General features: G+C 46.2%; 1 protein-coding gene, 1 long non-coding RNA gene and 1 pseudogene across 4 annotated transcripts in view; all 3 read right to left on the reverse strand.

The window, feature by feature from the left end:
* Nucleotides 1–26185, reverse strand: COQ5 (coenzyme Q5, methyltransferase). 2 transcript variants are annotated; one of them, XM_015152967.3, is made up of 7 exons: nt 25967–26185; nt 17480–17629; nt 14289–14510; nt 7534–7640; nt 1600–1688; nt 690–801; nt 1–605 (listed from the first exon to the last, which is right to left on the reverse strand). In XM_015152967.3, the coding sequence occupies exons 1-7, from the start codon at nt 26166–26168 to the stop codon at nt 504–506; spliced, it is 984 nt and encodes a 327-aa protein (XP_015008453.3). In that variant the 5' UTR covers nt 26169–26185; the 3' UTR covers nt 1–503. The 2 variants fall into 2 exon arrangements, with proteins under 2 accessions (XP_015008453.3, XP_077811554.1); XM_077955428.1 differs by lacking the exon at nt 14289–14510.
* Nucleotides 1–26388, reverse strand: part of LOC144333152 (uncharacterized) — a 48723-nt gene that overhangs the window by 3469 nt on the left and 18866 nt on the right. The window lies entirely within an intron of this gene.
* Nucleotides 17795–18808, reverse strand: LOC100424647 (large ribosomal subunit protein eL29-like; annotated as a pseudogene).

The raw sequence follows: 26388 nt of genomic DNA on the forward strand, positions 1-26388 counted from the left end.
AAAAGGTAAACTCGTTTACTGGTTCAGCACACAATTCTCATGATCATTAGTACTCTGACCTGGGCCTAGACTTAGTCCTAGGCTGAAAGATTGATTCAGGTACAATTAAGTTTTCTGGTGAAAAATCGTCATTGGGTTCAAATGATCTATTATCCCTCTGGAAGGCAGCACCAGCAGGGAAGCTATGAATACACTCACTTCAAAACTGAGCTTTAGTGCTGGTTGTACCTTAACCACACACCCTACAGCCAAGAGAAATTAGCAGTCGAGCAAAAATACAGACCAAATGCCTCTGGGAGACGGACTGAAGCAGCTCCAAAGAAAGCTGTAAAAAAGTGACAAGAATTTGTTCTTCCACTTTAAGACTGTTCGATTCAAACATGAGTCCATGGCACGTATCCTTAAGAGGAGATGGTCTCCTGCTGTCTCATTTGCCAGATTATCCTTCAGTTCCAGGCTTTCAACAGGATGTGACTGGTTCATGCTCCATGACAGGAAAGGAATTAAAGTTTGAAGCCAGAATGAATGGCCACAATGCCTGATGTTAGACTTTCATAGGTCACCTTGTGAAAGCCTGCATCTTCTATCATCTCTTTGAACTCTTCCTAAAACACAAGGAAAGATGATACAGCCAGAGTAGCCTGGATTTCACTGTAGGGCCTTTGTTTAAAGCTATAGAAGTTTCATACCTGAGACGGAAACCTTCGGATACTCTCTACAAGGTACTGATAGGACTTCCAGTCTCCAGCGATGACCTCTCCCAGGACAGGGATGACCTGGAAGCTATATAGATCATAAAGCCTAAGCAAACAAAAAGGTAAAAGATGAAGATTAGAACATGCCCCTCACTTCTTCCCTAGATAAGAAGAAAGAAGGACTAAACCTGGGGTCACAAACTCAAATGCCTACAGGCATCAAGCAAGAACCTGAATTAAGTGGGTCAGGTACAAGACCAGTAGAAGTGCTGACAGGTACAGTTAGGAAGTACGATAAAGTGGAGAAGAGACAGTTACTACTCAGCCCTCCCTGTGGCATGTGGGGATATGGGCCTACCCAGGGCTGCCATGTATCTGATTTCTCAAGTGAAGCTGGAAATTCAGATTTTTATGTAAAATTTCCTGATTAAATTTTTTTTTTTTAGAGATAGGGTCTCACTGTGTTGCCCAGGCTGGTCTTGAAATTCTGGCCTCAAGTGATCCTCCCGCCTCAGCCTCCCAAAGTGCTGAGATTACAAGCATGAGCCACTGCACTTGGCCCAAATTTCCTGATTTTTTTTTAAGTCAGTCAAATTTAGCAGTGGGGCGTAGAACAGCAACATTAGTGCCACTAATAAGTTCTGATAACCCACTACCATTGGACCAACCATTTCCTAATTTTTAAATAGGGGCTTCTAAGTCAATTTCTTAATACACATATGTAAGCCAACTTGGATCTGGTTTGAGACCCTTGTGGCCTAGGTACTATAATTCAGAACTGGCTGACCTCTGGTACTCTGAACTACAAAGTTCATGCTTATAGCTTACTGGCTATTCTCAGTCCATTTCAGGGTAGGAAACCTTGGCTATACAATGAAGATAAAGCCCTATTAACAATGCCAACCTGGATATGAGGGGATTGTTCACTTGGCTAAATTCCAGACAGAGAAACCGTCCTCCTGGTTTCAGCACCCGATGGGCTTCCTGGAGTGCCTGAGCAAGACAAGGAACAACAGGACACACTCCTCAGTAGGCCTCATTCAATTCCATGAGGCCAAGACAGCTTTAGCTTCTGTAGGCATTACAAAAGTTATCATGGCCCACAAACCTCTTGTTTTTTTTTTGTTTTTGTTTTTGTTTTTGTTTGAGACGGAGTCTCGCTCTGTCACCCAGGCTGGAGTGCAGTGGCCGGATCTCAGCTCACTGCAAGCTCCGCCTCCCGGGTTCACGCCATTCTCCTGCCTCAGCCTCCCGAGTAGCTGGGACTACAGGCGCCTGCCACCTCGCCCGGCTAAGTTTTTGTATTTTTAGTAGAGACGGGGTTTCACTGTGTTAGCCAGGATGGTCTCGATCTCCTGACCTCGTGATCCGCCCGTCTCGGCCTCCCAAAGTGCTGGGATTACAGGCTTGAGCCACCTCGCCCGGCCCACAAACCTCTTGTTTATTTTCACTTGGGAAGCTGTAGCAGCAGCAATAACCCTACGTATCCCAAATGCTATAGGCATTCTGCTGTCAGTGACTAGACAAAGTTAGTTGGGGTAATCTAAACTGACTACAGATTGGTACAACTGCATGAAGGGTAAGTTTAGAGTTACCTATCAAAATCACAATGGATATCCTCTCTGATAAAGCAATTTTACTTCAAGGAATCTATCTTATAGAAATGCTTCTACTATGGAAATGACATGTATGTGGGTTATTCACTTTTATTTATTATTTTTTTTGCGATGGAGTCTTGCTTTGTTGCCCAGACTGGAGTGCAGTGGTGTGATCTCAGCTGACTGCAACCTCTGCCTCCCAGGTTCAAGTGATTCTCCAGCCTCAGCTTCCCAAGTAGCTGAACTACAGGTGCCTGCCACCACGCCCCACTAAGTTTTTGTTTGTTTGTTTTTGAGATGGAGTTTTGCTCTTGTTGCCCAGGCTGGAGGGCAATGGCACAATCTCGGCTCACCACAACCTCCGCCTCCTGGGTTGAAGTGATTTTTCTGCCTCAGCCTCCCAAGTAGCTAGGATTACAGGTGTGTGCCACCACGCCTGGCTAATTTTGTATTTTTAGTAGAGACAGGGTTTCTTTTTTTTTTTTTTGAGATGGAGTCTCGCTCTGTCGCCCAGGCTGGAGTGCAGTGGCGCGATCTCGGCTCACTGCAAGCTCCGCCTCCCGGATTCACGCTATTCTCCTGCCTCAGCCTCCAGAGTAGCTGGGACTACAGGCACCCGCCACCACACCCGGCTAATTTCTTTTGGTATTTTTAGTGGAGACGGGGTTTCACCGTGTTAGCCAGGATGGTCTCGATCTCCTGACCTCATGATCCGCCCGCCTTGGCCTCCCAAAGTGCTGGGATTATAGGCTTGAGCCACCGCGCCCGGCCTGAGACAGCATTTCTCCATGTTGGTCAGGCTGGTCTCGAACTCCCAACCTCAGGTGGCCCTCCCGCCTCAGCCTCCCAAAGTGCTGGGATTACAGGCATGAGCCACCGCGCCCAGCCTATTTGTTTGTTTTTTTGAGATGGAGTTTCGCTCTTGTTGCCCAGGCTGCAGTGCAACGGCACAATCTCGGCTCACTGCAAACTCCACCTCCCAGGTTCAAGCGATTCTCTTGCCTCAGACTCTCAAGTAGCTGGGATTACAGGCATGCACCACCATGCCCAACTAATTTTGTATTTTTAGTAGAGACAGGGTTTCACCATGTTGGCCAGGCCAGTCTCAAACTCCTGGCCTGAAGTGATCCACCCACCTCAGCCTCACAAGGTGCTAAGATTACAGGTGTGAGCCACTGTGCCTGACCGGTTATTCACTTTTAAATAAAAAGTATAGGAAGCCATCGTTTTGGACTGTTTCTGCACTAGGTTCCAACAGACCAGACTAAGCATCAAGATGGAGTCACCCAACTTGTGACTCCATAGTTCCACGTCACCAAACCCAAACTAAGTTGTCAGCTGACCTGAGAGATCAGGAGAAAGAGATACAGTCAATTTCTCCAACACTCCTGTTTAAAAATTTTTTTTTTTTTTGAGACAGAGTCTTGCTCTGTCGCCCAGGCTGGAGTGCAGCAGCACGATCTCGGGTCATTGCAACCTCCACCTCCTTGGTTCAAGCGATTCTCCTGCCTCAGCCTCCTGGGTAGGTGGGACTACAGGCGCGTGCCACCACTCCCGGCTAATTTTTTTGTTTTTAGTAGAAACGGGGTTTCACCATGTTAGCCAGGATGGTCTCGATCTCCTGACCTCGTGATCTGCCCACCTCGGCCTCCCAAAGTGCTGGGATTGCAGGCGTGAGCCACCGCACCAGGGCTCCTGTTTAAATTTATAAATCACATGATAATGAAGCTCCTTCTGCTTTAATCCTTACACAAAAAAAGGTAGCCTGAAGTAGCCTGATATAAACTAATTTGTTTTTTATTTTTATTTTTTAGAGACAGGGTCTCACTGTTATGTTGCCCAGCTTGGAGTTCAGTGGCTATTCTCAGGTGTGATCACAGTACACTACGGCCTTGAACTCCTGGGCTCAAATAGTCCTCCTGCATCAGCCTCCCATGTAGCTGGGACTACAGGCATGTGCCACTGAACCTGGTCAATCAGTTATTGATTGACTGATTGATTGATTGAAATGGGGTCTCACTATGAAGCCCAGGCTGGTCTCTGACTCCTGGGCTCAGGTAATCCTCTTACCTCAGCCTCCCAAAGTGCTGGGATTATAGGCAAGAGCCACCACAAGTGGCCCTATCCGTTATTTATTTATTTATTTTGAGACAAAGTCTCACTCTGCCATCCAGGCTGGAGTGCAGTGGCGTGATCTCAGCTCACTGCAGCCTGCACTCTTTGTTCTTTGCTTTTCAGCTTTCTTCAGTCTTTCTGTGTCTATAAAGCCAGTGTCTTCTGCTCAATTCATTGGGATGCATTCTATTTTTTTTTTTTTTTTTTTTTGAGACTGAGTCTTGTTCTGTCGCCCAGGCTGGAGTGCAGTGGCACAATCTCGGATCACTGCAACCTCTGCCTCCCAGGTTCAAGCAATTCTCCTGTCTCAGCCTCCCAAGTAGCTGGGATTATAGGTGCCCGCCACCATGCCTGGCTAATTTTTGTATTTGTAGTACAGACAGGGTTTCGCCATGTTGGCCAGGCTGGTCTCAAACTCCTGACCTCAAATGATCCGCCCGCCTTGGCCTCCCAAAGTGCTGGGATTACAGGTGTGAGCCACTATGCCTGGTACATTCTATTTTGTGAAATGAAGTCATGTTTAAATTTGCTGTTCAAACAGTTGTCAAAAAATAGTGTTTGAATAGCACAATATTAAAAGCATCTTTAACAATTTTAATAAGAGACTAAATTATGAAATATCAATATAAATGGAATCTATTTAAGTTTTTTTTTTTTTCTTTGGAGACGGAGTTTTGCTCTGTCACCCAGGCTGGAGTGCAATGGTGCGATCTCAACTCACTACAACCTCTGCCTCCCGGGTTCAAGTGATTCTCCTCCCTCAGCCTCCCAAGTATCTGGGACTATAGGCATGTACTACCACACCCGGCTAATTTCTGTATTTTTAGTAGAGACGGGGTTTCACCATGTTGGTCAGGCTGGTCTCAAACTCCTGACCTCATGATCCACCCGCCTTGGCCTCCCAAAGTGCTGGGATTACAGGTGAGCCACCACACCTGGCCTCTATTCAACTATTTTTAAAAGAGCCAGTGCTCTTCATGTACTTACAAGCAAAAATCTCCAAGAAATACTTTTTTACTTTTATTCTATCTATCTTTCTATCTATCTATCTATCTATCTATCTATCTATCTATCTATCTATCTATCTATTTTTGAGATGGAGTCTCACTCTGTCATCTATCTATCTATCTATCTATCTATCTATCTATCTATCTATTTTTGAGATGGAGTCTCACTCTGTCATCCAGGCTGGAGTGCAGTGGTGTGATCTCAGCTCACTGCAGCCTTCGCCTCCTGGGTTCAAGGGATTTTCCTGCCTCAGCCTCCCAAGTAGCTGGAACTACAGGTTCACGCTGCCACACCTAGCTAATTTTTGTATTTTTAGTAGAGACGGGGTTCACCATGTTGGCCAGAATGGTCTTGATCTCCTGACCTCGTGATCCGCCCACCTCAGCCTCACAAAGAGTTGGGAGGCCAGCCTGGAGGCCTCCAAAGAGTTCAAGACCAGTTGAGGTTGAACTCACCTGGCTGCAGTGAGCCGAGATCGCACTATCACACTCCAGCCTGGGTGACAGAGTAAGAGTCCGTTTCAAAAAAAAAAAGAAGAAAGAAATAAAATAGTACACCTTGGCACAAAACATTGTAAACACTTGTCTAAGGTTACTCAGTAAACAAATCAATGAATCCATACAAAAAATTACAAATAAGGATGTCACAAAGTTGTGCTATATGAAAAACATAGGAAAAAAAGAAATATCAATTAGTTATTGGTCATGTGAATCATAACCAATTCACAAAACATCTTGGCAAAGATACACAAGAAGCTGGTGACTGTCTGAAGGGAGAAGCACTGAATGCAAGAGGAGGCAAGGATGGGAGGGAGATTGTCACATATACCCTTTTGTACTTTTTGAACTTTGAACCTATTAAAAAAATTTATTTCCCCAGGCGCAGTGGCTTACGCCTATAATCCCAGCACTTTGGGAGGCTGAGGCGGAGGGATCACGAGATCAAGAGATGGAGACCATTCTGGCCAACAGTGAAACCCCCTCTCTACTGAAAAATACAAAAATCAGCTGGGCGTGGTGGCACATGCCTGTAGTCCTAGCTACCCGGGAGGCTGAGGCAGGAGAATCGCTTGAACCCGGGAGACAGAGGTTGCAGTGAGCCAAGATCACGCCACTGCACTCCAGCCTGGCAACAGAGCAAGACTGTGTCTCAAAAAAAAAAAAAAGTTTTAATTCAACGAAATAATAAATTGGCTACTGACATAGGAAAGGTGATGCAAACCAAGCTGATAAAACTCCATAAAGAACTTACCACTTAACCAGAGGACCCACGCAACCAGAGACTATGTTACCAAAATGAAACTCTTTGCCTTGCACATGGTCTTCAAGTGTTTTGAACAGAATGTTAAAGTAGGAATAAAGGCCAGGCATGGTGGCTCAAGCCTGTAATCCCAGCATTTTGGGAGGCTGAGATGAGAGGATCACTTGAGCTCAGGAGTTCGAGATCAACCTGGGCAACATGGCGAAACCCCATCTCTACAAAAAATAAAAATAAAAAATAAGGTAGGAACAAAGAGGAGCTCCATCAGATTAAGGAATGCTCCCCTCTTCCAGCAGAAAAGCCATGAATCCAGCTATCTTTTGTCAAAACAGTGTTTGAGGGCCTTTGTCTTTGTCAGCCTCTGAAATGTCCCTGATCTTCTGCAAATTCACAGGGTCAAGCAGCTTCACAAGTATGAGGAAACACAAAGGCCAGAGCAAGACCAAATCCTAAAGATGTGACTACCAATCCAAGTAAGACAGACTTCTATGGAGATCAGTTCTGTGGTTTTAGTCTTTTTCAATTTTGTGACTAGAAAATTTGTCAACTTAAAGGATTGAGGACCCTAAACTTCAAACAGGCATTCCACTCAAGCGCCGAGCCCTTAAACATTATTTTTTTTAAGATCAAAAAAAAAAAAAATCTCTCCCTGGGGGTGGTGGTGGGTGCCTGTAATCCCAGCTACTTGGGAAGCAGATGTGGAAGGACTGCTTGAGCCCAGGAGTTTGAGACCAGCCTGGGCAAAATAGCAACACCCCATCTCAAAAAATAAAACTCTTCTTTCCTCACTCACTGTAGCTCTACAACTGAGGTAATTTCCTGAGAGTCATACAAGCTGAGGATGCAGCCATTCATACCTGATCAATGTGTGTGACATTCCGGATCCCAAAGGCAATGGTATAAATATCAAACTTGTCATCATCGAAGGGCAGCTCTTCAGCGTCTCCTAATACCCATGCAAGTCCTGGAAGAGAAAATGAGTTCCAGGTCTCAGTGTGGGTAGCTGTTTTTCCCACACCCAGTGAATTCATTTCATGTAGAGCACTGTGCTTGAAAGCCCAGGTCCTGGGGGTTAGGCTGCCTGGATTCTAATACCAGCTTCACCATATTCCTTATATATTCATATTTTTCCTTTTATATTTTTAATCAGTTATTATTATTATTTTTTAGACATGAGAGGTCTTGCTTTCTCACCCAGGTTGGAGTACAGTGGCACAATCACAGCTCACTGCATCCTCAAACTCCTGGGCTCAAGCAATCCTCCTGCCTCGGCCTCCCAAAGTGCTGGAATGACAGATGTGAGCCACTGTGCCTGGCCTGTGTATTCTTGAATAAACTACTTTGTCTCAGTTTCCTCATCTGTAAAATGGAGTTAAAAACTAGTGCCGGCCGGGCGCGGTGGCTCAAGCCTGTAATCCCAGCACTTTGGGAGGCCGAGACGGGTGGATCACGAGGTCAGGAGATCGAGACCATCCTGGCTAACACAGTGAAACCCCGTCTCTACTAAAAAATACAAAAAAAACTAGCCGGGCGAGGTGGCGGGCGCCTGTAGTCCCAGCTACTCGGGAGGCTGAGGCAGGAGAATGGCCTGAACCCGGGAGGCGGAGCTTGCAGTGAGCTGAGATCTGGCCACTGCACTCCAGCAAGGGGGACAGAGTGAGACTCCGTCTCAAAAAAAAAAAAAAAAAAAAAACTAGTGCCTACTTTATAGGGTTACTAAAAGTATTAACTGAGTTACTCTAAGTACAGAATTTAGCATAGTTTTACTGGTTTTATTGGAATCACAGAGCAACAGCATGTCCAGGTCTGAGGCCAGGTCATGAATTCAGAGATCACCAGAGGCCCCTATCAGGGTGGCTGTGTCCCCCAAGGATCTTGATTGGACTTTAACATTACACAACCTACAGCAAATTAGATGTAAAATACAAAAAGAAGACTCTATAGAGGAAGGTAAATGAAAATAACCTTTCTGGAAAGCAAATTAGCAGCATCTAACAAGGGCCTTAAAAATAAGTAAGGGCTGGGCGTGGTGGCTCACGCCTGTAATTCCAGCACTTTGGGAGGCCAAGGCGGGTGGATTGCAAGGTCAGGAGTTCAAGACCAGCCTGGCCAATATGGTGAAACCCCGTGTCTACTAAAAATACAAAAAAATTATCTGGGCTTGGTGGCGCATGCCTGTAATCCCAGCTAATCCGGAGGCTGAGGCAGGAGAATTGCTTGAACCCAGGAGGTGGAGGATGCAGTAAGCTGAGATTATGCCACCACACTCCAACCTAGGTGACACAGTGAGACTCCATCTCAAAAAAAGAAAAAAATAATAAATAAATAAGTATATCTGGCCAGGTGCGGTGGCTCATGCCTGTAATCCCAGCACTTTGGGAAGCCGAGGTGGCCGGATCACGAGGTCAGGAGATCAAAACATGGTGAAACCCCGTCTCTACTAAAAATACAAAAAGTTAGCCGGACGTGGTGGCATGCACCTATAGTCCCAGCTACTGGGAAGGCTGAGGCAGGAGAATTGCTTGAATCCGGGAGGTGGAGGTTGCAGTGAGCTGAGATCGTGACACTGTACTCCAGCCTGGGTGACAGATGAGACTCCATCTCAAAAAAAAAAAAAAAAAAAAAGTATACCTTTTGACCCAGTGATTTGATTTTTAGGGAAAGGACATTGACATCACATCACAACTACTGCTTAGAGGGCCCTTATCAAGTGGCAGGGTCTGTGTTATTTTACGTACATCTAGATTATCTTAGTACATCCTCATACCAACTCTGTGAGAGAGATACTACCATTATCCTCCTGTTTCAGGTCAGCAAAGTGAACATCAGAAAGGCTAAAGTCTGAGCTGAGCATGGTGGCATGCGCCTGTAATCCCAGAGACTCAGGAGGCTGAGGCGGGAGGAGAGCTTGAGCTCAGGAGTTCAATACCAGCCTGGGTAACACAGCAAGACCATATCTCGAAAAAATAAAAAGCAAAAAGAGGAAGGTTGCTTGCCCAAGGTCAAACAGATGGACTGGAATCCAGAGCCTATGTTTTCAACAGCTACGGTATATCACCTCGTAGTATGAAGTAGTTATTAGAGTTTAAACAGTTGACTAAGGTTATGTAGTCAGTAAACGAATAAATCCATGCAAAAATTACAAATAAAAACGTCACAAAGTTGTGATACATGCAAAACACTGGGGAAAAAAAGAGTTACCAATTGGTTATTGGTTATGTGAATTGGTTATGTGAATCATGAAACATCCATATGAAAGAATAGCATAAAAAATAATGATTTCAAGGAATTTCTAACGACATGGAAAAATCTTTTGACATAATAGTAAATTAAAGTAGGATTACTAATTTGTAGGCCAGGGGCGGTGGCTCATGCCCGTAATCCCAGCACTTTGGGAGGTCGAGGTAGGTGGATCATGAGGTCAGGAGTTCGAAACCAGCCTGGCCAAGACAGTGAAACCCCGTCTCCACTGAAAATACAAAAATTAGCTAGGTATGGTGGAGGGCGCCTGTAATCCCAGCTACTTAGGAGGCTGAGGCAGGGGAATCGCTTGAACCGGGAGGCGGAGGTTGCCGTGAGCCAAGATCGCACCACTGCACTCTAGCCTGGGCGACATAGCAGGACTCTGTCTCAAAAAAAATAAATAAAATAAAATAAAATAAAATGAAATAAAATAAAATAAAATAAATAAATGGTATATATAGGATGCTCTCAACTTTATAAAAAGGGAATGATGGCCGGGCGCGGTGGCTCACGCCTGTAATCCCAGCACTTTGGGAGGCCGAGGCAGGCGGATCACAAGGTCAGGAGATCGAGACCACGGTGAAACCCCGTCTCTACTACTAAAAATACAAAAAATTAGCCGGGCGCGGTGGCGGGCGCCTGTAGTCCCAGCTACTCAGGAGGCTGAGGCAGGAGAATGGCGTAAACCCAGGAGGCGGAGCTTGCAGTGAGCCGAGATCGCGCCACTGCACTCCAGCCTGCGCGACAGAGCGAGACTCCGTCTCAAAAAAACAAAAACAAAAACAATAAAAAGGGAATGATTAGGAAAAAGGAAGGAAACATCATCATATTGAGGGGTATCTCTGAATGTTTGAATTACGGTTAATATTTACTTTCTTCTTAACACTTTTTCAAGCCAGGCGTGATAACCCACGCCTGTAATCCCAGCACTTTGGGAGGCCAAGGAGGGCAGACCACTTGAGGCCAAGAGTTTGAGAGTAGCCTGGCCAACATGGCTAAACCCTATCTCCACTAAAAATACAAAAATTAGCCAAGCGTGGTGGCATACATCTATAATCCTAGCTACCCACCTGCCTAATTTTTTTTTTTTTTTTTTTTTTAGTAGAGACAGGGTTTCACCATGTTGGCCAGGCTGTTCTCAAACTCCTGACCTCACGTGATCCATCCACCACGGCCTCCCAAAGTGCTGGGATAACAGGTGTGAGCCACGGCACCCAGCCAAATATATATATATTTTAAAGCTCCTGTCCCTAAGGTCTTCCATGTGGGAAGGAAAGTGCTACATAAAAAATATAAATAAAACATATAACCATGCTATACATTTAAAAAAGTAGTTAAGTGACACATTAACTTTTTTTTTTTGAGACAGAGCCTTGCTCTGTCACTCAGTCTGGAGTGCAGTGGTGTGATCTTAGCTCACTGCAACATCTACCTCCTGGGTTCAAGAGATTCTCATGCCTCAGCCTCCTGAGTAGCTGGGATTACAGGAGTGCACCACCATGCCTGGCTAATTTTTGTATTTTAGTAGAGACGGGATTTCACCACTTTGGCCAGGCTGGTCTCGAACTTTTGACCTCAGGAGATCTCCCTGCCTCCGCCTCCCAAAGGGTTGGGATTACAGGCGTAAGCCACCGCGCCCAACCACACATTAACTATCACATTTATTAAATAATTTCTAGGGTCCTCCTACTTAGTTTCTACTTTTCATGATGTTTTTGTAAAGGTATGATTATTGGAGATTGACAAAACAAGGAGGAAAGATAAAACTGTACTATGGGGCACTTAATAATTCCTACGCAGATGCATTTGTCTTGGTGCTTAGGAGAGCTCAAAGGGCAGGCTATGCAATGGAAGAGATGATTCCAGAAATGGAACACTGCCTATCATTTCAATATCCTTGTTTTCCATTCTTTATGGCTGAGTACCAGAGAGTAGGGAAACATGTTTGTCAGTAGGAGTAAGGAAACATAGTGCCTTTGTCTAAAAACACTAGTGACTGTCTGCCTTCTGACCAGTATTGATGGTCAACAAAGGAGCCCTTCAGCTTGGGGGCCAAGTGGGCTGCAGTTCGTCTAGGCAGCTCCTTCTGGGGGTGGGAGGAGGAAGAGGAGGAAGATTTGAGCTAAAATAACCATAGACACATAGACACTCATGGTGGGGGAGGAGAAGGAGAGAAATGCTGATGCTGACCTGAGGGACGTTCTTTGTTGTATACCACTGCCCCTTACAGTGGCCATCTGTGGTCTCTGGCCAGCATGGAAGAGGGCAGAGCAGCGGCTCTGAAAAGCTGGGCCGGGTGTGGTGGCTCACACCTGTAATCCCAACACTTTGGGAGGCAGGGGTAGGAGGATCACAGGAAGCCAAGAGTTCGAGACCAGCCTGGCCAACATAGTGAAACCCCATCTCTACTTAAAATACAAAAAAATTGCTGGCTGTGGTGATATGCAGCTGTAATCCCAGCTACTCGGGAGGCTGAGGCACAAGAATTGCTTGAACCCGGGAGGCAGAGGTTATAGTGACCCGAGATCATGCCACTGTACGCCATCCTGGGTAACAGGGCGAGACTCTTGTCTCAGAAAAAACAAAACAAAACTGGGCCAACAAGGTGCAGTTGCCAGGATGGAGTTTCTCTCTTGTTGCCCAGGCTGGAGTACGATGGCATGATCTCGCTCACCACAACCTTCGCCTTCCAGGTTCAAGCGATTCTCCTGCCTCAGCTTCCCAAATAGCTGGAATTACAGGCATGCGCCACCACACCCAGCTAATTTTGTATTTTTAGTAGAGACAGGGTTTCTCCATATTGGTCAGGCTGGTCTCGAACTCTGGATCTCAGGTGATCCGACCCCCTCAGCCTCCCAAAGTGCTGGGATTATAGGCATGAGCCACCACGCCTGGCTAAATTTGCTTTTTTTGAGACAGGGTCTCACTCTGTTGCCCAGGCTGGAGTGCAGTGGCATGATCATGGCTCACTGCCATCTCGACCTCATGGGCTCAAGTGATCCTCCTGCTTCAGCCTCTCAAGTAGCTGCTACTACAGGTGCGTACCACCACACTTGGCTAACTTAAATTTTTTGTAGAGACAGAGCCTCACTATGTTGCCTAGGCTGGTCTTGAACTCCTGGCTTCAAGCGATCCTTCAGCCTCAGCCTTCCAAAGTGCTGGGATTACAGGCATGAGCCACCTTGCTGCCAAAATTTACAGTTTTAAGCTAGTACACAAATCATCCATTTTGAGCTTGCAGTAGTCTCACAGAGATATGCACGCAGTCATTTCCCTATCTGCTGTTCGTATTTACCATGGTAGGGAAGTTTGAGGAGTACTGTTCACAAGTGTTTCTTTGAGTGTATCATTTGGGTCCTCTGAGAAACAGATGCTGAGATGGACCATGGAGTGTAATAGTTTTTTTGTGTGTGGCAGGGGAAACACAGAGAAGACAAAGGGAGAGGAAGAAAGACTGAGCAAGAAAAGCCTTTAGACCTTAATGCAGATCTGACAAAGCCTCAGCCTACCCAATAGGGACCTCTGGAACAAAGGCTGGCTGTTAAAGAGTCCTGCCTGGAAAATATCCAGGCCCTACTAGTCCCACAGTGTTCAGTCATTGGCTGGGGGCTGCCACAAAAGAGCCTGGCCTCCCTTGGAAGCTGAAGCAGACACTGATGGTGCTAACAGGTGGAGGCTGCTAGCTAACTGCACTCCTTGTGGCTGAAGGGCAAGTTATTTCTTTTTTAATTTTTTAAATTTCTTTAGAGACAGGGTCTCGCTGTGTCACTCAGACTGGGGTACAGAGGTGCAATCACAGCTCACTATAGCCTGGAACTCTTGGGCTCAAGTAATTCTCCCATCTTGGCCTCCCAAAGTTCTGAGATAATGGGCATGAGCCATGGGCCCAGCCAAAAGTTCTTTCTTTACAGGAGATGAGAGGTCCAGTTGCACAGCAATCAAACTATCCTAGCATGGACAGGAGAATGGAATGGTTCAAGAATGGGAATGATACAACGAGGTCACCCTGAAGCTGCTGGGAAATTACAGCAAAACTTCTGTCTCAGGGTCTGAGAGCTGAGATCCAAAGATTCAACTCCAATTTGGGATGTGCCACTGAGAAGTTGTGTGACCTGGGTAAGATTCTTGACTTATTTGGTATCTAGTGATCCCAGTCACATAGGGCTGGGTAAGCTCACTCAATGGGCTGCTATGCATGAATAATGCATATAACAGCATACAAACTAGATTCAGCCAGGCAAATCATCTTCAACTTGCCCATCTGTAAGTTTCTGAAAGCCAAAAGATAAAGCATTTCAATATTTTACACACTCCACCTTATTCTATAAAGATACGAACACTTCCCGTGTCTGCCTTCTGCCGGACTCACCAGCTCTGTATCCTTGAGCCAAGGCTTTCTGCTTTCCAACCTTTAGCATCTCCTTGTTGATGTCACACACCACGACACGAGACCCGCCCAAGGAATCTTCTTCATTCTGGTACTTTTTGGCAATTTCTTCCCAGGATAAATTTTGTTGGGCCCTTAACTGCCTCTTCTGTTTACTCTGATGCTGGGACTGAACATAATTAAGGAACCGGAATGCAATGTCACCTGTGGGAAGCCAACAGGAGGAAAGATGCAGACTAAAACAAAAACAAAAAAGGAAGAAACAGCATTTCCTAAAACCCAAAGGGGTAACAGAGGCACCGGAGTACCTGTGTTAGCTAACTGGACTCAGTGTGGTTTTTGAAAGCCAAGTCCTTTCTTCTTTTTGTTAGAGACAGGGTCTCACTCCATCACCCTGGCTGGAGTGCAGAGGCACAATCATAGCTGAGTGTGTGAACTCATTTCAACACTAACTTTTTTTTTTAATTGAAAAAATTGGGCCAGGCTTATGCCTGCAATCTCAGCACTTTGGGAGGCTGAGACTGGTGGATCACCTGAGGTCAGGAGCCTGAGACCAGCCTGGCCAACATGGCGAAACCTCGTCTCTACTAAAAATACAAAAATTAGCCAGGCGTGATGGCAGGCGCCTGTAATCCCAGCTACTCGGGAGGCTAGGGCAGGAGAATTGCATGAACTTGGGAAACGGAGGTTGCAGTGAGCTGAGATAGCGCCATTGCACTCCAGCCTGGGTGACAAAAGCAAAACTCTGTCTCAAAAAAAAAAAAATTAACTAAAATAAAAACTGAAAATCAAGTGTTTATAATACCGTGACCTAGTAAATATAGTTCAGGACAAATCCAGTGCTTTCTAGAATCCTATTTCCTTTCTGTTTTCTCTCTTTTCTATATTTTCTTTTTTTTTTTTTTTTTTTTTTTTTTTGAGACGGAGTCCCGCTCTGCCGCCCAGGCTGGAGTGCAGTGGCCGGATCTCAGCTCACTGCAAGCTCCGCCTCCCGGGTTTATGCCATTCTCCTGCCTCAGCCTCCCAAGTAGCTGGGACTACAGGCGCCCACCACCTCGCCCGGCTAGTTTTTTGTATTTTTCAGTAGAGACGGGGTTTCCCCATGTTAGCCAGGATGGTCTCGATCTCCTGACCTTGTGATCCGCCCATCTCGGCCTCCCAAAGTGCTGGGATTACAGGCTTGAGCCACCACGCCCGGCCTCTTTTCTATATTTTCTTTCTTTCTTTCTTTCTTTTTTTGAGACGGAGTTTCTGCTCTTGTTGCCCAGGCTGGAGTGCAATGGCACCATCTCAGCTCACCGCAACCTCTGCCTCCCAGGTTCAAGTGATTCTCCTGCCTCAGCCTCCCAAGTAGCTGGGATCACAGGCATGTGCCACCGAACCTGGCTAATTTTGTATTTTTAGTAGAGATAGGGTTTCATCATGTTGGTCAGGTGGGTCTTGAACTCTTGACCTGTCAGGTGATCTACCTGCCTCGGCCTCCCAAAGTGCTGGGATTACAGGCATGGGCCATTGTGCCTGGCCCTATATTTCCTTTCTTATAATGCTGTTTCTGGCTGGGCTCGGTGGTTCATGCCTGTGACCCCAGCACTTCAGGCTTCAGGAGGCTCAGGTAGGCAGATTGCTTGAGCCCAGAGTTTTGAGACCAGCCTCGGTAACATGGTGAAACCCAGTCTCTATGGAAAAAATTACAAAAATTAGCCAGGTGTGGGACACATGCCTGTATTCCTAGCTATTTGGGAGGCTGAGATGGGAAGATTACTTGAGCCCTGGAGGGTGGAGGTTGCAGTAAGCTGAGATGACGCCACCACACTCCAGCCTGGGCAAAGGTGCAAGACCATTTCCAAAAAAAAAAAGTTGTTTCCTTGCCTTTGTTTTTCTTACACTATTTTCAAGAAATATATCCTTGTTTCTCCCATATGTCTAACCAATTAGGTATTCTCCAGTCATTTTTTATATCTTTTTTTTTTTTTTTTTTCTGAGACAGAGGCTCATTCTGTTCCCAGGCTAGAGTGCAGTAGCACGATCCCAGCTCACTGCAACCTCCACCTCCCAAGTTAAAACAATTCTCCTGCCTCAGACTCCTGAGTAGCTGGGATTACAGGTGCATGCCACCACGCCTGGCCAATTTTTGTATTTTTAGTAGAGACGGGGTTTTACCATGTTGGCCAGGATCGTCTCGATCTCTTGACCTCGTGATCCAACCGCCTCGAGCTCCCAAAGTGCTGAGATTACAGGTGTGAGCCACTGCGTCCGGCTATCGCCTGACAAATTTTTGTATTTTTAGTAGAGACAGGGTTTCATCATGTTGGCCAGACTGGTCTTGAACTCCTAACCTCAGGTGATCTGCCTGCCCCGGCCTCCCAAAGTGCTAGGATTATAGGTGTGAGCCACCACGTCCAGTCTCTAATGTAATTTAACATGTACAATGACATCACCAAGATGCATTGTGTAAAACCATGATATTTTTCTCTCCAAATGCTCAGTGTACAGGAAGTAACAAAGGACCGTGCACAAACAAACTTTTGATATCCGATGTGACAGCAAATCAAGCAGAAAAGGCAGCCTCGAAAACTTATATAAAGTAATAAAAGGCTTCCCCCATCCCCTAAAAAAGAGGAAAAGGGAAAAAGAGAGGAAAAGCTAATCTGTGTATTTTAGAAATGTAACAGGCAGCTAGGCACAGTTGCTCACACCTTTAATCCCAGCACTTTGGGAGGCCAAGGCACATGTATCACGAGGTCAGGAGTTCAAGACCAGTCTGACCAAGATGGTGGAACCCTGTCTCTACTAACAATACAAAAATTAGCCAGGCGTGGTGGTGCATGTCTGTAATCCCAGCTACTCAGGAGGCTGAGGCAGAGAATTGCTTGAACTCAGGAGGCAGAGGTTGCAGTGCGCCGAGATTACAAAAACATGACAGGCACAAAACTGTCATTCTATGTTTTTGAATGATATTCAGTCAAAAAGATAAGTGCATGCCTTTCTTAGAAGCTATAAATATGCTGATTTTCAATTACATCTTCAGCCTAGTGTTAGGTGAGCTAGCTCACTACAGGAAGCTGAGGCAAAGAATTGCTTGAACTTGGGAGGCAGAAGCTGCAGTGAGCCGAGATTACAAATTTCTGTAAAACATGCTCAATGGTAGGGAAGGATACCAAACTCGGCATTACCTGTGCCTCCAGCAACATCAAGCAGCTGGGTCCCAGGAAGTGGGCGCATCTTCCAGAGCAGCAAATCCTTCCAAACACGATGGATACCAAGACTCATCATATCATTCATCACATCATACTTCTTAGCCACACTTTCAAACACCTGATAGACTGACATGGGAGAAACACACACAATAGTGCTATTAACAGTATTCACTTAGAAAAATTCTTAACAAAAAAGGAGGAAGCTTTTTTCCCCTGAAATGACCTGTCTTTGCAAGGTGAAACTAAGTCGTAATGCTTGATGCCCAAATCAACACCTTAACATTACTTTATTGATTTATTTATTTTTCCTGCCTCAGATTTATTTGTACAAATAGCACAGGAGGACCCCAGCCCCATGCAGACGGCAGTCCAGGGGGATCGCACCAGTCCTTCTGTCCTCACGTTGGCAGACAGATATCTATTCTGAAGCCTTTGTAGGGGTCTGGGCACCTTTGGGAGCCTAAGCTGGAACTGAGGCTGGAGCTGCAGCCTGGGCCTTAGTTTGATCTTTGGCCTTGGCCTTTGACCGAGACAGCCTGACCCCCTTGGCAATGCAGGCACAAGCATACTTCCCAAGCTAGGGGTGGGCAATGTAAGCAAGTGGATCAAGCTTGCGGCTGACACCCTTTGGGATCTTGGGCTTAACCTCCTTGAGCTTTACAAGGGCCTTGATAGCCTCGGCACTGTTGGCCTGCATCTTTTTTAGGTCCTTCTTGTCGTGCTTCTTGGCAAAGCTCATGTTCCTCAGGAACTTGGGGTCCACCTCCTTAAGAGATTCTTATCTAGCCGGGCGCGGAGGCTCACGCCTGTAATCCTAGCATTTTGGGAGGCTGAGGTGGGCGCATCGTGAGGTCAATGGTTCAAGACCAGACTGGCCAACATGGTGAAATCTCGCCTCTACTAAAAATACAAAAATTAGCCAGGCGTGGTGGTGGGCACCTATAATCCCAGCTACTAGGGAGGCTGAGGCAGGAGAACTGGTTGAAGCCGGGAGGCGAAGGTTGCAGTGAGCCATTGCACTCCAGCCTGGGCAACAGAGCGAGACTCCACCTCAAAAAAAAAAAAAAAGGGATTCATATCTTTGTGATCGGGGTTTCTTGATACCATTTCTGTGCCATTTTCAGGACTGGTTGTGTGTGGTGTGGTTCTTCGACTTGGGCATGTCTGCCCTGGTCCTCTCTGCAGCCTGCTCCCTGCTGCTGCTCCTAAGTCATGGATGGCATCACATTACCTCTTTAATAAGAGGCTTAAATGTATTTCATGGGAGAAATCAACCTCTTTTCTGCTGTCTTAATTATCGTTACTTAGGACTACTACTTTGTAATAATGCCATACATATACTTGGTACTAAATAAGATGTTTCTGTTTCTTAAAGGATAGGGTGGGAGAAATCGGAATTTTTCTCATGGTTATTATAATAAAAGACAAGATCCATTAGAAAGATGCATACAGAGCATGGTGGCTCTTGCCTGGAATCCCAGCACTTTGGGAGGCCGAGGGGGGCGATTCACTTGAGGACAGGAGTTCAAGACCAGCCTGGCCAACATGGCAAAACCCTGTCTCTAGTAAAAACACAAAAATTAGCAGGGCATGGTGGCGCACATCTGTAATCCCAGCTACTCGGGTGGCTGTGGCAGGAGAATCACTTGAACCTGGGAGGTAGAGGTTACAGTGAGCTGAAATTGGACCACTGCATTCCAGCCTGGGCGACAGAGAGAGACTCTGTTTCAAAATAAAGATGAAAGATGTGTGAGTAATGGATGGAAAGACCTTGGCTCATGTCTGCCTTATCACTGAGAAGAACCTCAGGTACAATTTGGTGGATACCTAGCCAAATGCCAAGCTGTGAATCAGGGCTAAGTCACAATTTAGAGGGCTCTCATGAGTCTTCTCCATAGGATCAACACAGACTGTGGAATCTGGGATAGCTAAAGAGAGAAAGAGTCTACTATCCAAGACTCTCAGAAGCGTTTCCCTTTAATTTTTTTTTTATTTGAGACTGAGTCTCGCTCTGTCACCCAGGCTGGAGTGCAGTGGCGCTATCTTGGCTCACTGCAAGCTCCACCTTCCGGGTTCATGCCATTCTCTTGCCTCAGCCTCCCGAGTAGCTGGGACTACAGGCACCTGCCACCACGCCCAGCTAATTTTTTGTATTTTTAGTAGAGACGGGTTTTCACCGTGTTAGCCAGGATGGTCTTGATCTCCTAACCTCGTGATCTGCCCGCCTCGGACTCCCAAAGTGCTGGGATTACAGGCGTGAGCCACCGCACCCGGCCTTAAAGTTACCTGTTTTTCACCTCAGTTTCTCTGCCTGTAAGATGACTATATCAGTGCCAGCTCCCTACCTCCCTGCCAGAAGGCTGAAATGGATAATGAAGAGGAGATGCTTTGAGTTCCTCAGATGAAATGTGCTGCACAGGATCCAAAACATGACACTCTTCTGCTGAATCAGACTACAGAGCCTGCCTTTAACTCAATCTTCAATGTCTATTCTCAACCTTCGGATTTTCAAGTGCGCTCTTTCCTTTTTTTTAAAATTTTTTGGGGGGACTGAGTCTTGCTCTGTCGCCCAGGATGGAGTACAGTGGCACAATCTCAGCTGACTGCAACCTCCTTCTCCCGGGTTCAAGTGATTCTCCTGCCTCAGCCTCCCGTAGCTGCGATTACAGGCCCTTGCCACCATGCCCATCTAATTTTTTATTTTATTTTATTTTATTTTTATTTTTTATTTTTTTGAGACGGAGTCTCGCTCTGTCGCCCAGGCTGGAGTGCAGTGGCGCGATCTCGGCTCACTGCAACCTCCGCCCCCCAGGTTCATGCCATTCTCCTGCCTCAGCCTCCTGAGTAGCTGGGACTACAGGCGCCCGCCACTGCGCCCGGCTAATTTTTTTTTGTATTTTTAGTAGAGACGGGGTTTCACTGTGTTAGCCAGGATGGTCTCGATCTCCTGACCTTGTGATCCGCCCGTCTCGGCCTCCCAAAGTGCTGGGATTACAGGCGTGAGCCACCGCGCCCGGCCTTAATTTTTTATTTTTAGTACAGATGGGGTTTCGCCGTGTTGGCCAGCTGGTCTCAAACTCCTGACCTCATGATCTGCCCACCTCAGTCTCCCAAAGTGCTGGGATTACAGGAGTGAGCCACCACACCCAGGCTGCTCTTTACTTTTGAGAGTCTTTTGGGGTATCTGGGGGACACTAAGGCTAACCTCACTCAGTATAAATAGTCCTTGCTGGCATGGTGGCACACACCTGGAGTGCCAGCTACTTGGGGAGCTAATGAGAGAGGACTGCTTGAACCCAGGAGTTCAAGGCTGCAGTGTGCAATGATTGTGCCTGTGAATAGCCATTGTGCTCCGGCCTGGGCAGCATAGTGAGACCTTGTCTCAAAAATAAATAAAAAAAATAGTCCTGGCTTGGCATGTTCCAATATGCATGAATTTCAGTTACTGTGGTTTAGCTAAATAACACCAGTCCCCCAACACCACGATTCAAGTACAATGGTATATTAAATGTGAGTAATTACAGAAAGTACATTCTTTAGTCTACAAATCACTATGTAAATAACAGATATACCGCTGATCAGCAACCAATCATGCACTTCTTTCACAGACTTTAGGTGACTGGTTACTGCACCAGTTACTCAGTTCACAGACAGCAAAGCATGTACTTGTACTGCCTCCTTATCTTTCAGTGAAAAAACCCATGTGGCATAACTGGATAAATGAAAGAGGGAGGCCGGGCACGGTGGCTCAAGCCTGTAATCCCAGCACTTTGGGAGGCCGAGACAGGCGGATCACTAGGTCAGGAGATCGAGACTATCCTGGCTAACACGGTGAAACCCCGTCTCTATTAAAAAATACAAAAAACTAGCCGGGCGAGGTGGCAGGCGCCTGTAGTCCCAGCTACTCGGGAGGCTGAGGCAGGAGAATGGCGTAAACCCAGAAGGCAGAGCTTGCAGTGAGCTGAGACCAGGCCACTGCACTCCAGCCTGGGCGACAGAGCCAGACTCCGTCTCAAAAAAAAAAAAAAAAAAAAAAAAAAAGGAAAGAGGGAATTGAGCAACAAACATGAAAATGCTGATAATGCTGGAAGTGAAATTCAAATTGAGTGTCAGTGGAGTTATAGGAGAAATAGATGACTGTGGGAATTTTGACACTGCTGCCACTGGAGACTCTAGACATACAGTCAGAGGAACTGCAGGAAAATGAACTTACCAACATATACAAGAAATGGAGCTGTGACAAAAAAAGTTGAAGATGTCCCAGAAGAAGTGATGCCAGCAAAAACTTTCACATTAAAGGAGTTCTTGGAGGTATTTCATAACATTGAAAGCACAAAGGATAAAATATTAGAAGTAGATAAAAACTTAGAGAGAAATATGGCAATTTGCCAAGGCATAAAAAAAGCTATTTCATATGACAAGAAGGTGGCAAACAGTGCTCAAACTACTCTTGGGAAATTTTTTACAAGGAAATAACAAGAATTTAATTTTCACGGTTTCTAATTTTTTATTAGATTTTTTTTTTCTTTTTTTTGAGACGGTCTCACTCTGTCGCCCAGGCTAGAGTGCAGTGGCACAATCTCGGCTCACTACAACCTCCACCTCCCCGGTTCAAGCAATTTGCCTGCCTCAACCTCCCAATTAGCTGTGATTACAGGCGTGCGCCACCACACTTGGCTAATTTTTTTTTGTATTTTTAGTAGAGATGAGGTTTCACCATGTTGGCCAGGCTGGTCTCGAACTCTTGACTTCAAGTGATCTGCCTACCTCGGCCTCTCAGAGTGCTGGAATTACAGGTGTGAAAGATCGCACCTGGCCATAAATAAATATCAACTTTGGTATACATTTTTTCATTTCACTATACATTTATAACTGACAGGGTTTTTGATGGTTGATAATTTTTAAAGGTCATAGAACAATTGTAATTTTTCCCATTGATTAAGGTCATTGCGTATGACTTCAGCTTGCACATTTTCAGTCATGCATTACTGTGCAAAGCGAGGACTGTCTGTACTGCAATCTCAGTCCCCAATCTGGAATTCGTATTTAGTTCAGCAGTTAACTTCTTCCCTGCTTGCCACTGTACGAAATGTTGATTATACATTGTAAAGCACAAAACAGAAGTTAGGCATTATTATTATCATTACTAATTACTGGGTAAGAGCATACACTTTGGAAGTAACCCACCTGAATTCAAATCTCAGCTCTGCCACTTATTAGCAGAATCTTGGGCAAGTGATTTAATGTATTTGTTTCACATTTTTTCTTTCTTTCTTTCTTTTTTTCTTTGAGAGGAGTTTTGCTGTTGTTGCCCAGGCTGGAGTGCAATGGCACAATGTGGGCTCACCAAAACCTCCCCTTCCCAGGTTCAAGGGATTCGCCTACTCCAGCCTCCCAAGTACCTGGGAATACAGGCATGCACCACCATGCCAGGCTAATTTTGTATTTTCAGTAGAGACGGGGATTTCTCCATGTTAGTCAGGCTGGTCTGGAACTCCCGACCTCAGATGATCCACCTGCCTCGGCCTTCCAAAGTGCTGGGATTACAGGTGTGAGTTACTGTGCCCGGACTCACATTTTATTTACTTATAAAATTGGGCTATGGTGGGCGCGGTGGCTCCCGCCTGTAATCCCAGCACTTTGGAAGGCCGAGGCGGGTGGATCATGAGGTCAGGAGATCGAGACCATCCTGGCTAACATGGTGAAACCCTGTCTCTACTGAAAAAAAAATACAAAAAAGTAGCTAGGCGTGGTGGCGGGTGCCTGTAGCCCCAGCTACTCGGGAGGCTGAGGCAGGAGAATGGCGTGAAGCCTGGAGTCGGAGCTTGCAGTGAGCCGAGATGGCGCCACTGCACTCCAGCTTGGGCGACAGAGCAAGACTCCGTCTCAAAAAAAAAAAGAAACCCCGTCTCTACTAAAAATACAAAAACAGGGCCCAGAGGCAGACACCTATAATCCCAGCTACTTGAGAGGCTGAGACAGGAGAATCACTTGAACCTGGGAGGTGGAGGTTGCAGTGAGCCAAGATCAAACCACTGGACTCCAGCCTGGGCAATAGAGCGAGACTCCATCTCGAAAAAAAACTGGGCTAATAGTTCTTATCCTACAGTTTTATTTATAAGAATTAATGTGAAGTATTTTAGAAAGTTTCAGGACCTTAATAAGTGCTTGCTACTGCACTTGACTAGTCTTAAAAGTAAAAAATAAAATAAAATGAAATGGTTGGTATTATTGTACTTGGCTCCACTTATTTCATTCCATAAGCAGTTATCAAGCTCCTAATGTGCATCAAGCACTGAGGAAATAGGAATGAATGAACCACTGTCCTGGCTTTCTGGCCATTCAGTCATCTGAAACAAATAATAATTTGAATTTGACATTCAAAGTGTTAAAGTAGCGCTATGTATTAGCAAGGTTGAGGTGGGTAGACTTTAAGGGGATGGGAAATTCCACTGTGGGCATTTCCTGGGTGACTCAGTAAAGAAACCTCTCAGAGCCTCACCTTATATCTCTGTAAAATGGGCCAATTCCTTCATCATTATAAATAGTACTAGTAGAGTTTAAAAACACTCCTTTTCCTTTCCTATGCCTGTGGCACAGGGCTGACAAAAAGAAACTGCTCAACATTATTGAACAATTACTAAGTGCCAGGGACTGTTTAAAGTGCTTTCATATATCAAGTATTCTGATACTCACAAGAACTCGGAGAAGAAGGGTTACTATTAGTCCTACTTGACAAATTTGGAAGCTGAGGCACACAGAAGATAGTTTCTCTCCTTCCTTCTTTCCTTTCTTTCTTTCTTAACAGGCTGGGGGTGGTGGCTCATGCCTGTAATCCCAGCACTTTGGTAGGCCAAGGCGGCTGGATCACCTGTTCGAGACCAGCCTGACCAACATGGAGAAACCCCGTCTCTACTAAAAATACAAAATTAGTCGGGCATGGTGGCGCATGCCTGTAATCCCAGCTACTCGGGAGGCTGAGGCAGGAGAATCATTTGAACCCAGGAGGCTGAGGTGCAGTGAGCCAAGACTGTTCCATTGCACTCCAGCCTGGGCAACAAGAGAGAAACTCCGTCTCAAAATAAATAAATAAATAAATAAATAAACAAACAAACAAACAAAACAAAAAAACCTATTTTTCTCTAGAGATAAAGAACGTGGGCTTCAGACTCTGATTAAACTGGGTTTGAATACTGGTTCCGCCACTTACTAGATATGTTCCAACCGGGCAACTTCTTGCTTAACCTTTAAGTCTCAATTTCCTTACGTGTAATATGGTAATAACAATACACACAACTGGAATGTTGAAAATGAGAAATGAAGCCGGGAGCGGTGGCTCAAGCCTGTAATCCCAGCACTTTGGGAGGCTGAGACGGGCAGATCACAAGGTCAGGAGATCGAGACCATCCTGGCTAACACGGTGAAACCCCGTCTCTACTAAAAAATACAAAAAACTAGCCGGGCGAGGTGGCGGGCGCCTGTGGTCCCAGCCACTCGGGAGGCTGAGGCAGGAGAATGGCGTAAACCCGGGAGGCGGAGCTTGCAGTGAGCTGAGATCCGGCCACTGCACTCCAGCCTGGGCAACAGAGCCAGACTCAGTCTCAAAAAAAAAAAAAAAAAAAAAAAAAAGAAAATGAGAAATGAAAATAATGTCTGTACGTTGCCTGGCACATCACAAACGCTCAGTTGATGGGATTTAGTCATCATTATTCTGCTTTTAAAAAGGGGGCGTCTGGCCGGGCGCGGTGGCTCACGCCTGTAATCCCAGCACTTTGGGAGGCCGAGGCGGGCGGATCACAAGGTCAGGAGATCCAGACCACGGTGAAACCCCGTCTCTACTAAAAATACAAAAAATTAGCCGGGCGCGGTTGTGGGCGCCTGTAGTCCCAGCTACTCGGGAGGCTGAGGCAGGAGAATGGCGTGAACCCGGGAGGCGGAGCTTGCAGTGAGCCGAGATCGCGCCACTGCACTCCAGCCTGGGCGACAGAGCGAGACTCCGTCTCAAAAAAAAAAAAAAAAAAAAAAAAGGGGGCGTCTGGCTGGGCGCGGTGGCTCTCGCCTGTAATCCCAGCATTTTGGGAGGCCGAGGTGGGTGAATCACCTGACGTCAGGAGTTCGAAACCAGCCTCATGAAACCCCATCTCTGGCAAGAATACAAAAAAGTTAGCCGGGCGTGGTGGCGGGCGCCTGTAATCCCAGCTACTTGGGAGGCTGAGGCAGGAGAATCGCTTGAACCCGGGAGCCGCAGGTTGCACTGAGCCAAAATCGCGCCATTGCACTCCAGCCTGGGCAACAAGAGCGAAATTCCGTCACAAAAAAAAAAAAAAAAAAGAAAAAAAAGAAATCAGAACTGCACAGACAACAACACTGGAACTAACTGGATGTTAAATCAACCCTAACTGGCCAGAAGAAACCAGACCGTGGACGGTCAGATCCCTCCATCCGCCCTCTCGCCCCTTTCACCTTTGCCCCCCTTCTCCTCTTCCGGCACAGTCTCAAACCCGAAGTGCGTTTCCGTTGCCCGCTTCTCTTGGGACAAGAGCCGAGCACTTAGTGAGGCCCCCGGCCAAGAGCTACGAAGGCCGAGGAGCTGGCAGCCCCGCATCGCCCGCGACCACCCACGGCCGCAATAGCTCCATAGAGCGCAGCTCTTGGGGGCAGCCATCTTGGTAGTCGAGTGACAAGGGCCAGAGAGTACGCCTTGTTGCGTCACTAGACGAACGACGGCGGCTGGCGGGAAACATTATTAGCCGAACGCGCCCTGAAATCTGATACACAGTTGTACGGGCAAAATCTCTAGGATCCAGAGGGTAGTCTTTAAGTATCGGAAATCTCTTCCTCTCTCTCTTCTCTGATTGAATTTACAATTCACCAGGAATGAGGGG

This window comes from Macaca mulatta, chromosome 11 (assembly GCF_049350105.2).
Source record: "Macaca mulatta isolate MMU2019108-1 chromosome 11, T2T-MMU8v2.0, whole genome shotgun sequence".
Classification (NCBI taxonomy): Eukaryota; Metazoa; Chordata; class Mammalia; order Primates; family Cercopithecidae; genus Macaca; species Macaca mulatta.

Coding starts and splice junctions, on each gene's coding strand:
- COQ5 (XM_015152967.3), bottom strand. CDS start 26,168: ATGGCTGCCCCCAAGAGCTGCGCTCTATGGAGCTATTGCGGCCGTGGG. Junction 14,511..17,479: donor TGATGTTGCTGGAGGCACAG/GTAATGCCGAGT, acceptor GGCTTCCCACAG/GTGACATTGCATTCCGGTTC. Junction 606..689: donor TCCGAAGGTTTCCGTCTCAG/GTATGAAACTTC, acceptor CTTGTGTTTTAG/GAAGAGTTCAAAGAGATGAT.